At 34.0% G+C, this 16,728-nt stretch overlaps 1 protein-coding gene across 3 annotated transcripts in view; it reads right to left on the reverse strand.

Annotated features, from left to right (window-relative positions):
• Window positions 1–1,616: 1,616 nt before the first annotated feature.
• The window catches only part of LOC149795655 (VPS10 domain-containing receptor SorCS1-like), a 145,702-nt gene continuing 130,590 nt past the window's right edge, over window positions 1,617–16,728 (reverse strand). For all 3 annotated transcript variants that reach the window (XM_089965498.1, XM_089965497.1, XM_089965499.1), the window contains 3 exons: window positions 12,377–12,503; window positions 8,955–9,100; window positions 1,617–7,692 (listed from right to left, as the gene is read on the reverse strand). In XM_089965498.1, the coding sequence (XP_089821624.1) occupies window positions 7,610–7,692; window positions 8,955–9,100; window positions 12,377–12,503 (356 nt within the window). In that variant the 3' untranslated portion in view covers window positions 1,617–7,609. The remainder of the gene's footprint in view (window positions 7,693–8,954; window positions 9,101–12,376; window positions 12,504–16,728) is intronic.

Genomic DNA, 16,728 nt, shown 5'->3' on the forward strand with positions numbered 1-16,728 from the left:
TACATGTAAAGTTTGAATTAGATCTTGGGATGAAGGTACATGTAAAGTTTCAGTTAGATCTTGGGATGAAGGTACATGTAATGTTTCAATTAGATCTAGGGATGAAGGTACATATAAAGTTTCAACTATATTTTGTGATGAAGGTACATGTAAAGTTTCAACTAGATCTTGGGATGAAGGTACATGTAAAGTTTCAGTTAGATCTAGGGATGAAGGTACATGTAAAGTTTCAACTAGATCTTGGGATGAAGGTACATGTAAAGTTTCAACTAGATCTAGGGATGAAGGTACATGTAAAGTTTCACAGCAATCCTCCAAGTAAGTTTTTTAAGAGCTGTGAGAACAAACTTGTACTGGCAGATGATGAGCCATCGCATAAACACTTATGGTCTCGGACCAGTAAAGCTAAAAACAAAAAGTATAATACATATCGACCTAATTGTCCCATCCAATGACGTAATCCATGAGCAGGAATTGTACAAGATGGAGGTAAGAATGTAATGTCATACAGTATGCACTGAATGTCTCCACCCAGGAATATAGCCCTAGAAAAAAGTTGTGGTTGGGAGGAAGGAAAGCTGAGGATCTAACAGTATTCCAACTATGATGTGAACAGAGTCAGGAGTTGTTTAAATATCAGAACATTTTTTAAACCAAAATGTGTCTTTAACCTCCTGTTCTCATCCAAGGACAAAGTTAAAGAGACAACACAGTAAATATAGAAAGTAAAATCTGGGATCATAATATTCATAATTTGCAGTGAATTAGATCAAAACTTAAAGTATAAAAGAGGGAATCAAAAACTTGAACCAAAATGGTCGACTACTCAGGGGTCAGATTAATAATATTCATAAGATCAGTGTGTGATAATGCTGTATTCAAAACTAAAATGAACTGAATGGGCAAAACTTGAAGCAAAATGTGTCCCTGGTCTAATTCTTGACCACATGACCCATCTAGGACATATAAATATTAAGTCAATAAAGTTAGGGTTTACTAAGATACAAGTGCTGAAAAAACCCACAAAATGCAGCAATATAATTTTGACACCATGCTTGTACCCAGGGGTAGGAGTAGTATTGATATAAGGGGTAAATGTGATGATGTTATATTCCAAACCTTAATTGAACTGGTAATGGAATTTCAGAAAGGTAAGTGATACAAATTTCAACCAAAATATTTAGCAAAAATGTGTCTGGGGCAGGAGAGATACTGAGAAAAAGGGAGTATGTGATTTTGTTTTGGAATACATTTGTCAGGTAATGGGCTATAGAGTCAACAAGAACCGATATGTCCAAATATAAACTACATGTTCCTGTCTTGATGAACATAAAAACTATATGCTGGTATGTTTTAGGGCCAGAAAGTATATCCAAATTCCTGATGGCCGTTAGAAAAGTTAAAGCAAATTTAACTTTACCCTCATTTGTGCAAGGATGAGGAATGTAAAGATTTGATGCAAAGAATGGAAACAATAATTTGTCAAATGTCAACAGCATTTAGGAAGTTAAATTGTGCACAATATATGACCTTGTCCTCTCAACAATATATGACTGTTGTAGAAGAGAAGCTTGTTGCTGCTCAATATTTGTTGAAAGAAAAAGAGGGGAAACAAGTTAACGATTTCATACTTTAATGGATAAATTAAACAATTTAAATTACACATTGCTGCATAACAAGAAAAGTGTCTGTCATATGTCCACAACATTAAAATGAAGCCATTCTAATTATCTGATCTTTATTTATTCTTGGAGTTTATTATCACTGACATGTTCTGTAAGGAGATTTTACCCTGAAAATGAAATACAAAATATAAAGTTTGTACATTAAACTTCTACAAGTGTACAGAACATTTTTTAGTATGCCCAGCACCACAGTGGTAAGGGCATATGGTATTACCATTTATTTTAGTTATGCCCCACCACCACAATGATAAAGGCAATATGGCATTACCATTTATTTAGTTATGCCACACCACCAGTGGTAAGGGCATGTGGCATTACCATTTATTTAGTTATGCCCCACCACCAGTGGTAAGGGCATATGGCATTACCATTTATTTAGTTATGCCCCATTATCAGTGGTAAGGGCTTATGGCAGTACCATTTATTTAGTTATGCCCCACCACCAGTGGTAAGGGCTTATGGCAGTACCATTTATTTGGTTATGCCCCACCACCAGTAGTAAGGGCATATGGTATTACCATTTATTTTAGTTATGCCCCACCACCACAATGATAAAGGCAATATGGCATTACCATTTATTTAGTTATGCCCCACCACCAGTGGTAAGGGCATATGGCATTACCATTTATTTAGTTATGCCCCACCACCAGTAGTAAGGGTATATGGTATTACCATTTATTTAGTATGCCCACCACCACAGTGGTAAGGGCATATGGCATTATCATTTATTTAGTATGCATACCACCACAGTGGTAAGGGTATATGGCATTATCATTTATTTAGTATGCATACCACCACAGTGGTAAGGGTATATGGTATTACCATTTATTTAGTATGCCCACCACCACAGTGGTAAGGGTATATGGCATTATCATTTATTTAGTATGCATACCACCACAGTGGTAAGGGTATATGGCATTACCATCTGTCACTTGCTTACGGCTTGCATTTCAGTATGCTGGTTAGGTATTAATGTTTCATGAATTTATTTATTAATTCTTTTAAATCTGTAATGTAAAATAAATTATCAAGAGTTACTCCAGGCCACAAATTTGTTCATGTCATGGTATGATAATTTGACAATTCATTTATTATAATGTATATTACAAATGATATCCTCTTTTGAGCTCAAAAATGATGCTGGGTTATGAGTATACGTGCTCTTTTAAAAACAAGCAAATATAATATTCATCCATGAGATCATCATTAAAATTAAGATTTTTCTTTGTAAAATACATGTCCCCAATACAGACCAATGTCTAAGTCTAGAAAAGTTTGAAAAATGTGAGAAACTGATATAATGCAAATCTAATCAGATCATCCATAAGGGAAAACAAATAAGCCTTCAACATTTCATTTATATATGAGCTTGAATATTTTATACTTTATTGTACTTTAAATTTTTTTAATTTTTTTTTAAATTCCATGTCCAAAAGTTTTAAAAGGTCCATAAAAAATAAAACTTGCTGCAATTGCTTGAAATTCTAATCAGTTTATCTACATATGCATACAACTTTGTGATTTTTATCTGTGTGGAATATCCACATATGCATACAACTTTGTGATTTTCATCTGTGTGGATTATCCACATATGCATACAACTTTGTGATTTCTATATATGTGGATTATCCACATATGCATACAACTTTGTGATTTTTATCTGTGTGGATTATCCACATATGCATACAACTTTATGATTTCTGTGTGGATTATCCACATATGCATACAACTTTGTGATTTCTATCTGTGTGGATTATCCACATATGCATACAACTTTATGATTTTTATCTGTTTCCTAAAATACTCAGAATAGTGGACATGCATAAGGAAGCTCATACAGACCAATTCAAGATCAAAATTAATTACTGTAGATGCTTGAAAATATGTTCTATGCATAAACAGCAATGTGAAGAGAGTATCTATCACACTCAACCAAACAGTGTTTGTTAATATTTGCTTGAAGATTGTATCTATCACATTCAACCAAACAGTGTTTGTTAATATTTGCTTGAAGATTGAATCTATCACACTCAACCAAATAGTGTTTGTTATATTTGCTTGAAGACTGTATCTATCACACTCAACCAAATAGTGTTTGTTAATATCTGCTTGAAGATTGTATCTATCACACTCAACCAAATAGTGTTTGTTATATTTGCTTGAAGACTGTATCTATCACACTCAACCAAATAGTGTTTGTTATATTTGCTTGAAGATTGTATCTATCACACTCAACCAAATAGTGTTTGTTATATTTGCTTGAAGATTGTATCTATCACACTCAACCAAATAGTGTTTTTAATATTTGGTGAATGAAGATTGTATCTATCACACTCAACCAAATAGTGTTTGTTAATATTTGCTTGAAGACTGTATCTATCACACTCAACCAAATAGTGTTTGTTAATATTTCCTTGAAGATTGTATTTATCACACTCAACCAAATAGTGTTTGTTAATATTTGCTTGAAGGTTGTATCTATCAAACTCAACCAAATAGTGTTTTTAATATTTGGTGAATGAAGATTGTATCTATCACACTCAACCAAATAGTGTTTGTTAATATTTGCTTGAAGATTGTATCTATCACACTCAACCAAATAGTGTTTGTTAATATTTGCTTTAAGACTGTATCTATCACACTCAACCAAATAGTGTTTTTAATATTTGGTGAATGAAGATTGTATCTATCACACTCAACCAAATAGTGTTTTTAATATTTGGTGAATGAAGATTGTATCTATCACACTCAACCAAATAGTGTTTGTTAATATTTGCTTGAAGATTGTATCTATCACACTCAACCAAATAGTGTTTGTTAATATTTGCTTTAAGACTGTATCTATCACACTCAACCAACTAGTGTTTTTAATATTTGGTGAATGAAGATTGTATCTATCACACTCAACCAAATAGTGTTTTTAATATTTGGTGAATGAAGATTGTATCTATCATACTCAACCAAATAGTGTTTGTTAATATTTGCTTGAAGACTGTATCTATCACACTCAACCAAATAGTGTTTGTTATATTTGCTTGAAGACTGTATCTATCACACTCAACCAAATAGTGTTTGTTAATATTTCCTTGAAGATTGTATCTATCACACTCAACCAAACAGTGTTTGTTAATATTTGCTGAATGAAGATTGTATCTTTCACACTCAACCAAATAGTGTTTGTTAATATTTGCTTGAAGATTGTATCTATCACATTCAACCAAATAGTGTTTGTTAATATTTGCTTGAAGATTGTATCTATCACACTCAACCAAATAGTGTTTGTTAATATTTGCTTGAAGATTGTATCTATCACACTCAACCAAATAGTGTTTGTTAATATTTGCTTTAAGACTGTATCTATCACACTCAACCAAATAGTGTTTTTAATATTTGGTGAATGAAGATTGTATCTATCACACTCAACCAAATAGTGTTTTTAATATTTGCTGAATGAAGATTGTATCTATCACACTCAACCAAATAGTGTTTGTTAATATTTGCTGAATGAAGATTGTATCTTTCACACTCAACCAAATAGTGTTTGTTAATATTTGCTTGAAGATTGTATCTATCACACTCAACCAAATAGTGTTTGTTAATATTTGCTGAATGAAGATTGTATCTTTCACACTCATCCAAATAGTGTTTGTTAATATTTGCTTGAAGATTGTATCTATCACACTCAACCAAATAGTGTTTGTTAATATTTGCTGAATGAACTTTTAATGCTATATTACTGAGGGGTGATAATAAAACTTTAGGGGAACTACTACTACCATCTCATAGATCCAGTGTCCTCCCCCACCCCCACCCCAAGCTATAACTTTCAGGCCAAAAGTTATATGCCTACCTAGGTGGCAGTTAGAGATCTCCCCTTGATACAGGTATTGGTGCAAATTCCTTTGAACTCTTCAGTTACTACTACATTGCATAGAAAATATACCTGACCGCAGTGGAAACTATACAGTAATATAAATGAATTTTCTATACAACCTGTCAGGTATACAGTAATATAAATGAGTTTTCTATACAACCTGTCAGGTAAATAGTAATATAAATGAGTTTTCTATACAACCTGTCAGGTAAAATCAGTATAGCATCACTCCTCCAACTTTCTTTAAGATAGAAAACTTAAAAAATTCTTTTATATGGATTGTGAGGCCTCTCTGTCTGTAGAGAGAGTGCTATTCAGTGCAAGCAGAAGTAGTAACTGAAGAATTCACATGATATGAGAGTCCCTGTATCGATGGGAGACCACTCTAACTGCCACATAGGGAGGCAGATAACTTTTAGCTTTCTAGCTGGGAGGGCTGGACTTGTGAGGTAGTAGTAGCTTTTGTATTATGATCAGGTAACATATTTGAAAAAGAAAATAAATGGGTGTGTGTACACTATAACTCTATAATGAAGAAGACATGGTTGCAGATGCATTTGGTTGGAAACGGGGATTTTCTGATAGATATTGTAGTAGAAAAATCATTCATAAACAGCTGTACTTCATTTGTCACAGGTAAGTCTATACTCTTAAACCATTATATTTACATAAATACATAATGAAATGTAACAATAGCAAATGAAATAACCATTATATATACATAATGAATTGTAACAATAGCAGATGAAATAACCATTATATATACATAATGAATTGTAACAATAGCAGATGAAATATGTAAAATAAATACATGCTGCTCATTCTATTCCATACAACCAGAAAAGTGAAATCTGGAGATTTCACTTAAAAACAGGAGAAATTTAACGGACCCAATTTTTATATATAAAAGGGCAACAACAGCAATAACAAACCAATTTCAAAATATTGATATTTAAGTATGATTCAGCAGCAGGCAACCAAAACCAATATACAATTCAAAATCATCAAATATTAACAACTATCTTCAGTACAACAAAGCACAAAATATCAATATTTTCTATCTTGAACTTAAACAAGTAGTGTAAACTTGTTCTACTTAAACATGACAGCATCACTACTTATTAAATACTGTATAGGTCAAATAAATAACAAAAGTCTTGTGTACAAGTATAGTCTAAGTGACCAATGTACAAGTATAGTCTATGTGACTAATGTACAAGTATAGTCTATGTGACTAATGTACAAGTAAAGTCTATGTGACTAATGTAAATATGGTCTATGTGACTAATGTACAAGTAAAGTCTATGTGACTAATGTAAGTATGGTCTATGTGACTAATGTACAAGTATAGTCTGTGTGACCAATGTACAAGTATAGTCTATGTGACTAACAAGTAAAATACAGTACTCACTCATTATATGAGATCCATATACAACCTTATAGTAAAACTACCTTATAATGAAGTACGTGATGAAATGATATTCATTACCATACCTGTATCACAACAGGAATGGAGTTGCAATAAAGGAATGCTATATTTCAAGTGATGTGTAGAATGGAGGCTGACTAATTGAGACTAGCACTAGACATGCTTAAAACATCATATTCAAGGGAAAGGAAAACTGATTTTGAAATAATGAGAAAAACATGGAGCAAAAAAATCCCATAAATAAAAATACTAATTTGGTTTCATAGATGTCAAAGGTATTTTAAATGACGAGTCCAATTAAATACAACAGTTTGTTTCACTATTTAACCAGGATTGTCCATCCATCCATACATACATCCATATATACATCTTTCCATCCATACATGCATATATATATAAATACATACATATATTTTCCTTTGGTTTTACTGATGTAATCTATTTCACAACAGTAAAACAAATGGGTCCTTGATTACAAAAATGCTCCTTCCTTTATCAATACCCTGTTAATAATAAGGCGATTCAAAATCTTGTCTACAGTAAAATATCAAATAGCATAATTTGGAATCATTATTTGCATCGCTGAGGCAAAGCTATTTAAAACCTAGTAATCTCCCCTTGTTAACACTCCTTTGTCTCTGATGATTGAGAAGAATGGTTCCTCTGAGGCAGTGTAACCACTACTTGGGGTTGCTGATTAGAGCCTGAAAGAAATAAGAAATGCTTTTGAAATGAATATAGCCAAGTAAAGGCTGCAAAATTAACAAGAAGGATATGCAAATATATTCACTTGCCTGCATCTCATCAACAAATTGAAACCAGCTGATACACATAACCACACTGGTTGGTTATTTTCTTGGGGAGGCAACTCTATAATGCTACCTATAACATATTTCCTGTAAACTACAGCAATTGTTAACCAACCAGCTTCAAGTTCTAATTATTTCTTCTTTGTATTACTTTCAATAATGTTATATTCTTGTAATCCATTTTATCAAACAGTTTATAAATTATTCTTCCTGCACACACAGACAAACAGCTTAGTCAATACCTCTGACATGGCACAGGAGCTTACACAGAAGTTTTTTTCAGGGGCAGTAATCTGGCAGATAGAAGAAGGGGTTGTCTTACCTCTTTTACACCTTGGGCACTGGCTTGGCCACTTAAGACACAGACCCCCCCCCCCCATGACTTGGGGGCATCACAAGTAGGGATACTAGCTGGGGCCTGGGCTTGCCTACTTTACAAAAGACCTTGGAGATCGTGGAGTTTAAGGCCTGTACTCTTGTGAAGATCAACTTGCATGGCGATCTCTTTTTGGTGACCTCCTGAAGGAGGAATTATTGTTTCCAGCATGCTTCCATGTTCCAGATCACACGAGTTACTCTTATGTGGGACTTGATGGATTTTGAACCATCCCTATTCTATTGCCCTATTCATTCTGTTCTCCTCACAATGGTTTACTAAAAGATGCACCCTAATATAGCTTTCTAGGAACATGAAATATGGTTGTAATAAAATTTAATTACTGTATGCAAAAACTGGTCCATATTTTTGCTTTCATCCCTTTTTCAATTTTATATCAGAAACAAAAATAAAAGAAAAAATAAACAGAAAATGGCATTTAGAGGCAAAAAGGACAAAAAGAAAAGGGATTAAAGGATCTGGGATTGATGCTGCCCCCCTCCCCCCTAATTTATCAATATGGATCTGTTATGGTGTAATTATATTTCGGTGAAATGCATCATGTTATTTTCCTGGGACACTCACCAAAGTCCACCATCTTACCACATTTCACAACTGGGCATAGGACCTGGTTGCACTTTGGTCTGAACAATGACAATGTTCATTTATAAGCAAGGTTGCCAAAATGGTCAAGAACTGATCATAAGTGACCCATGATCCCCTCCCACCAATGTGGATAATCTTGCTAACTGCATGCAGACAGACCCTTATTCTGACTCACCGATGTCACCATTCCTGTCCAGGGAGCTATTTTCTGGGATTACTAACTCTGTTTCAATATTCAGGGGTGGGTCGTCATCTACCAGGTTCACTTCTTCCATGCGTCTGTTCAAGATTAGGGAATATTTCTGTTTGTTTCCAATGCGTCTGTAAAACATACAAGAGTAATAAATAATCTGCATATCTCAGTGAAATGGCGGTCTATTCATCAAAACATTTTTATGATACATTGGGGATGAATATTTCCATCACAAGTTAAAATGTTTTGCCATGCAAATTCAATATTCTAAGGATTCTACATCACATGTGGAAGAATGTACCTTTTTGTGCTGCTGTGAATTTATTTATTTTCATGGGTAGCAATTTTTGTGACTTTGTATTTATTGCATTTTAGAGCACCCACAAAATCTGTATTAACAGCAGTAATGCATTACCTGTTATTCAACAGTCAGAGGTTGTCAGTCACTGGTAATCCACAATCACAGGACTTCAAACACTATTCACCTGTGTTTGATTTTCAGTCTGAGAACAGGGATTGGTTCATTAACCCTCCCCCATTCCTATGTTACTGTTTAATCTGGATGGGAATGTGGAGTCAGGATGTATTCACCAAACAAGGGAGGGAATAAGATCAGCATGCTCTGTTCCCTTTTAACTGCTATTGGATGTGGAGACACTTTCCTTTTTGGGAAGTGAGTCTTCCTAACCCCCTCTCATGGTGCCATTGATGTTCCTTTCTTGGTTTTGGGTTAGGGCAGATGTGACATAGAAGGGATCAGTGATCCTATTTGCCTAGAAGGTCCACTAGCAGGGTTTGTCACATCACTCCATCATGAACAACTTTGGGATGAGAGCATTAACATCAGTGGAAGGACTTATTAGGAGGTACAGTCCTGTCTCACATTGGGAGCAGGCAAAAGTTGATACAGTCATTTCCATCATGGCAGACTCAAATGAATTCACAGAGGATCTGGTGTTGATAATCCCTCCCCTTCCAATATGGTCCCGATCTCATGGCCGCCCCCTCCCCCCCCCCCCCCCCCCGATCAGGTCAGGTCAGATCAGGAGTTTGCAGAAAAAGAAGTTTGGATGGTTGAAAAAGCAGTGAATGAAGTTTACTGTCCCCCAGACTTGTGTCCTATGGCTTCTGATGATTAGGACAAAAATCAGTCTGGAGAGGCTCCCTGAGACATAATCTCATCCATATCTTTTGTTGCTCTTGCATTCTGCAATGGTCCAGGAACTTACCCACTGATGTTTTTTTCAGGGAAGGTAATCTGGCAGGTAGAAGAGGTGGTCTGACCTCTTTTACTCCTTGGGCACTGGATTGGTAGCTTAAGACCCCACCCACACCCCCGTGACTCTGGGGTATCACAAATAGGGATATTAGTTGGGACCTGGATTTGCCTGCTGGGGTAATTTGTGATGCAGATTTCCAAAATACTGGGATGATTCTATTATAATAACTGGGGCTGCAAACAAACCCAGAAATTTATTTTCAAATATCCCAATTAAATGTTAGTAAATCCTACCTGCTGGAACTTTTATTTCATTTCATTATACTTGACACTGCTTTGAAATGCATTGAATTACAATAAGTCATGATCCAAGCCATACTCAAATATTTGGGTTTCCATACCTTTCTTTAGCCACAATAGCAATACTACTTATTACTATGTATGTATTTGTATGTATATAAAGTTCACAATGGTCGTTGAAACTGCTTTTTTAAATTTTGCAAATTTATGTCAGATGATTAAAATACTCATGAAAAGCTACTAGATGTGTATAAAAACAGTAAAACTTTCTTATATAGTTTACTTCAATTAAAGCTACTGTTGACAATCAGCAATCATTTCCATACCTGAAGATGTATTTTTATACATCTGTATGAAACAATATTTTATAGAATAATTATTTGCATTAGTAATAAACCTGGATATATCCACTGAATCATAATTGCCTTAGATTGAGCTACACAAATTAAAGTTTTCACTTTTCATGGATAATGTGTCAATTTTTGGCAGGAATACCTAAGAAAGCAATGTAATTTCTGGCATCATATTAGCTCCAAAACAAACAAAGGAAAATAAAAAAAATTCTATATTTCTACCTTCCTCTGAAAAGGAGATTTACAAAACAATTATGTTTAGTTTTGACTATTAATACACTGTATTTAAACAAAACTGGGTGGGGCAAACCAATACAAAAGGGGAAATTACAGACTAATTTTGCCTCAATCACCCACTAACATAGACCCACCCACTAACAAAGACCCACCCACTAACACAGACCCTGTAAGTATTTGGATTCTTCAACATGTGTCTAAAAGCTGACAAATAAGCAGACAGCTCATCCATTAGCTATGGATACATGTTTCTTCCTTAATTACAAAATATTTTTGACTAGCTGATTTGATAGTTGACAATTCATAATGCAATGATCCATTTTGTGGTTTGGATTACATAAATTCAACAAATGGCCCAAGATTCATTTGCCAAGACAGGCTTTGAGGCAGGTGGTCCAGCATGAAATTCTAAAAGATCCTTTTGACTACTTCTGATAACCAAATTATGTCATTTTACTTCATGCTTTATTTCATCGTCAAGGGAATATAGTTTTTAATAGTGTTTAGTATTCAAATTTTTTGACTTATATCTGCTTGGTAAATATGTTGCAAAATTCCTATCCTTTAAAACAGAACAGAACTTCAATTTCTGAAGTGAAATGAATGGTGCCATAGAATCACTGGGCACCTGTATTCCACTGACACTGAAAATGCAACCTAAAATTGTATGATGTTTGATGAAAAAACATAATTTGTTTCATAGTAAAGACGTGTTATTAAAAAAGGATATCCTCCTGCACTCTATGTCCAAGTCAAAAGAGGATGGTATTCTGTATGCTGGGACTACGAGTTGGACTGGGATCATGTTCTTTCCAATTATATAATTAAATATGGTCCCCCACCCACCAACAAACCAATTTTTGGGTGATTGTGAGGGGTGGGGTGGGGGGTTAATGATGCTTTTCACACATTATTGGTTAAATCTTGCTGAGGACATGGGAGCAAAGGTATGTTCTCAAGGACTCACACTGTGGCCACTGACAAAAGCTGGCTTAAGTTCATACCGAACCTATGCATGACCCTTGAATTATGAAAAAGACACTTTACCAACAGAGCTACTGTGGCTCCCCTGAAGAAACCATTTCAAAAACTCGATCAATTAAATATCCTGGTCATCAGGAATTAACAAGTCCCAAAAGCACTTAGTTTGCGTAGGCGAATATAATTAATTATATTCATTCATTCATACTTACTTTTTATAATGACAGACAACAATGATAACTATAATAACCCAGATAACTTACTTTTTATAATGACAGAAAACAATGATAACTATAATAACCCAGATAACTCACTTTTTATAATGACAGACAACAATGGTAACTATAATAACTGTAGCTAATGCAACTGGAATGATGATGTATGCAGCTGAAATGGAGTTTGAATTCGTATCTGCATTCTTCTCTGTGTTTCCATCATCAACTGAAAAATAAGACAAACCCTTCTTCATAAGCAGCATGAAGCAATTAACAGCTCAGTTCATTACCTTCCTATTAAAGGTGTTAAATCTATAGTTTTACCTTGACAATTAACAGCTCAGTGCATTACCTTCCTATTAAAGGTGTTAAATCTATAGTTCCACCTTGACAATTAACAGCTCAGTGCATTACCTTCCTATTAAAGGTGTTAAATCTATAGTTCCACCTTGACAATTAACAGCTCACTGCGTTACCTTCCTATTAAAGGTGTTAAATCTATAGTTCTACCTTGACAATTAACAGCTCAGTGCATTACCTTCTTATTAAAGGTGTTAAATCTATAGTTCCACCTTGACAATTAACAGCTCAGTGCATTACCTTCCTATTAAAGGTGTTAAATCTATAGTTCTACCTTGACAATTAACAGCTCAGTGCATTACCTTCCTATTAAAGGTGTTAAATCTATAGTTCCACCTTGACAATTAACAGCTCAGTGCATTACCTTCCTATTAAAGGTGTTAAATCTATAGTTCTACCTTGACAATTAACAGCTCAGTGCATTACCTTCCTATTAAAGGTGTTAAATCTATAGTTCCACCTTGACAATTAACAGTTCAATGCATTACCTTCCTGTACAATCAACCTTACTTAGAGGTGCGTTATTTCTTTGCCTATGACCAGTAACATGCCAACAACTCTGTGGACGAGTTCTTAATGTTCAGGTAATGATGGTCACATTGTTTTAATAATAAGCTCAGTTTTAATCAAACCTGATAAATCTGTAAATGAAGCATACTTTCAAGAAAGGAATTTAATCTGCAAGTAATAGTTCTAGCATGTCAGTTAACTTTACTTTTGCACATTTTTTCTTTATACATGTGACCTAAGCAGGTCTACCAGCTGTTTTATGGCATGATGGCATGAGTGACTGCACATAATTACATAAAAGATTAGCTTGTAGACACATATTTAATGAATTGAATTGACGTCCCACAAAGAAGTCTAAAATATATAACACTATAACTAGTTTTGGATTTAGCTCCAACCTTAGTTTGATTTTTTAAAAAAAAACAATAAGTTTAATCCATGTAGTACATGCCATAGAGAATTACTTCTATGAATAATATCAACTTTAAAAAAATCAAATATAACATTATTGAATTTATATGAGGGAAAGAGAGAGATAGTATGGCAATACATAGCTGTTCTTACAAATGCAAAGTCTATACTTTTATATTCTCAAAAGGCAACACAAAAAAATATTGGTTATTGAATGAGGGATTTTGTATGAAGTCACTATTTAACAAAGAAGAAAAAATAGACACATTTAAATTTGACAATAAGATGAAGTTCTCTTCCAAAGCACAAGTGTCAACATATTCCTACTTGTAAATGAAAGTGTTGTAAGCAGCAGTGACGTACCTACGCTGATTTTTTTTAACAGACTATATTTTCAGTTTACAACATACAGAGATGGAATGGGGTAAGAGAGGAACCACGGAATGGGGTAAGAGAGGAACCATGGAATGGGGTAAGAGAGGAACCACAGAATGGGGTAAGAGAGGAACCACGGAATGGGATAAGAGAGGAACCATGTGCATTGGTTTTTAAAAACAGACTACTGCATGAGCATGTATATTGCCAGTAAATTTGAGAGATAAAACCCTAAATTAATCTCAGATTTCATAGTGGAAGTTTGTAAAGGGTTGAAATAAATAAACATGATACATGTATTAAATATGTATTTCTTCACTAATCCATTGTTGAATGAATTATAGGTGAAACTAATTGACAGTCACAATGATACATACCACATCTTCATTAATTTCCACTTTGTTTGAGATGTCTGTTTCCAGTTGTCCACAGACATTATTTGCTAAGCTTGATAATTTAATCCAACAAAAGGTACTGGAGCAACTTAACAATCTCTATTTTAGGTAATATATTCAGTATTTTCAGGTAGTGCTAAGCCATATTTTTGGAAAACAAAAAAAATGACAAAAAACTCATTCACATCTTCTGATGGAAGTAAACAGTTGGAACAAAGTTTCTATTCTACTTAACTTCAGTTATGTTCACAAGTCTTTGAACAAGGGTGACTTGTCAATAATTTGACATCTTATTCAGCTTAAAAATGCATTCAAGAGTTACCTCCTTTACTGTATATTTATTAATCAAGGATATGTTCTATGTACATAATGGGAAACGGAATTAAATCAACAGAAAAAACACTAGTTTTCCACCCAAATTTGGGAATGAGATAAATCTCCGGAATAGTATTGTTATACCAGTTATATGAAGAAGAAAAAGACTGGGCATGGATAGGTGGGCGGGCATATGTATATATTACTGAATGCAGTAGGCGGTAGTCCTAACCATTATTTAAACCTTGGTATGCATGTGCTTTCTGTCAAAGCACTTTGCATATTATATAAATTTGAACTGTCCTTCATGAAAAGATTGGATACCATCTTTATGCTCATATTTTTGAAATGTTCTAAATATTTTCCTCTGAACCATTTCTTTTTCTTCACAATACAAAAGTTTTGGGCAGATGTGGTCTGAAAATTTTTCCTTCTAATTTTTAGATGTACTAAATAAGACTTACAGCTTCATGATGAAAAAGAAAAGGTATTTTGATTTAATGTTGCACACATTATTTGAAAAAGAAAAACCTGACATACACTGCCTGACAGTAGCCATTTTAGGATTATCAACCAACATCTTACACAGATAGCACATTTGCCAAAAAAAAAAAAAACCATACATTTTGATAGAGTTGGTTTTCATTAATTTTAATTTTCATTTAATGAAATGTGTGTTGAATCAGTCCTATGAAAGATGATTTGTGACTTCAGTTTAATATTGTCAGTCCCTCTTAAACCACATCATTAATTTTAATTTTCATTTAGTGAAATGTGTGTTGAAACAGTCCTATGAAAGATGATTTGTGACTTCAGTTTAATATTGTCAGTCCCTCATAAACCACATCACTGACGAGCTGTCTTAATTATAAAACACACTAAATACAGTATACACTGAAATCATCAGCCTCATTATCAAATAAATCTTGCTAATCATTCAAATAAAATAAACATTTTGATTTATTAGATTACTAAATAAACATAACAATCCTGTCCAACATTTAGAATTTTTAAGATCCCATTCTAATCAGTTAATATACTGTTTCTCCAGTTAGTTAGATAATATTAATCTTGTACATTTATCACTTCAAGTTGTTTCTTCGTTTCATTCAAGGAAAGACAGAGAAAGAGAGCTGCAGACAGACTTGTGCAAACATGATGTGATTGTTTCCAAAAACTTTAAAATCTGAACAAATTAATAAAAAATGATAATTTTTAAAACTCAGAACAAAGAAAAACAAATTTTCTTTCAAGTGTTCTCTTATGTCTTACAATACAATGATCCCCATCTTATGATCTGTGATGGTGGCCTTATTCAAGGAGTGGCCTCTCATTAATGGGACAAAATATTTCAAGCACAGGTTGCCATTGTACTAATTTTTCACAATATTTTTATTTAAAAAAATATGTTTGACATAAATTTGACATTTTATATCAAATACCAAAATTTATGGTAATGAATTCCAATTTCTGATATGAAAACTCTAAGATTTGTGATCAAAAATCTAATATTTGATGTCAAATATTATACATGATGTTTGATATGAAAAATACAAATTTTTGAGAAAAATCATCATCAAGTTTATATAAAATAATACTAAACTCATTCCACCCTTCATTAAAATGAAACTTAGAGGAACTACATTGTCTTCTGCATGGCATAAATCTTATGATATCCCTACATTGGGTCCTACATTGTGTTGACATAAATCAGATGGTATCCTTACACTGGGCCCTACATTGTGTTGACATAAATCAGATGGTATCCCTACACTGGGCCCTACATTGTGTTGACATAAATCAGATGGTATCCTTACACTGGGCCCTACATTGTGTTGACATAAATCAGATGGTATCCCTACACTGGGCCCTACATTGTGTTGACATATATCTGATGGTATCCCTACACTGGGCCCTACATTGTGTTGACATATATCTGATGGTATCCCTACACTGGGCCCTACAATGCGCTGCATGTGACATATATCTGATGGTACCCCTACACTGGGCCCTACATTGTGTTGACATAAATCAGATGGTATCCTTACACTGGGCCCTACATTGTGTTGACATAAATCTGATGGT

Source organism: Sinohyriopsis cumingii, chromosome 7 (genome assembly GCF_028554795.1).
Source record: "Sinohyriopsis cumingii isolate HCF-2022 chromosome 7, ASM2855479v2, whole genome shotgun sequence".
Lineage (NCBI taxonomy): Eukaryota > Metazoa > Mollusca > Bivalvia > Unionida > Unionidae > Sinohyriopsis > Sinohyriopsis cumingii.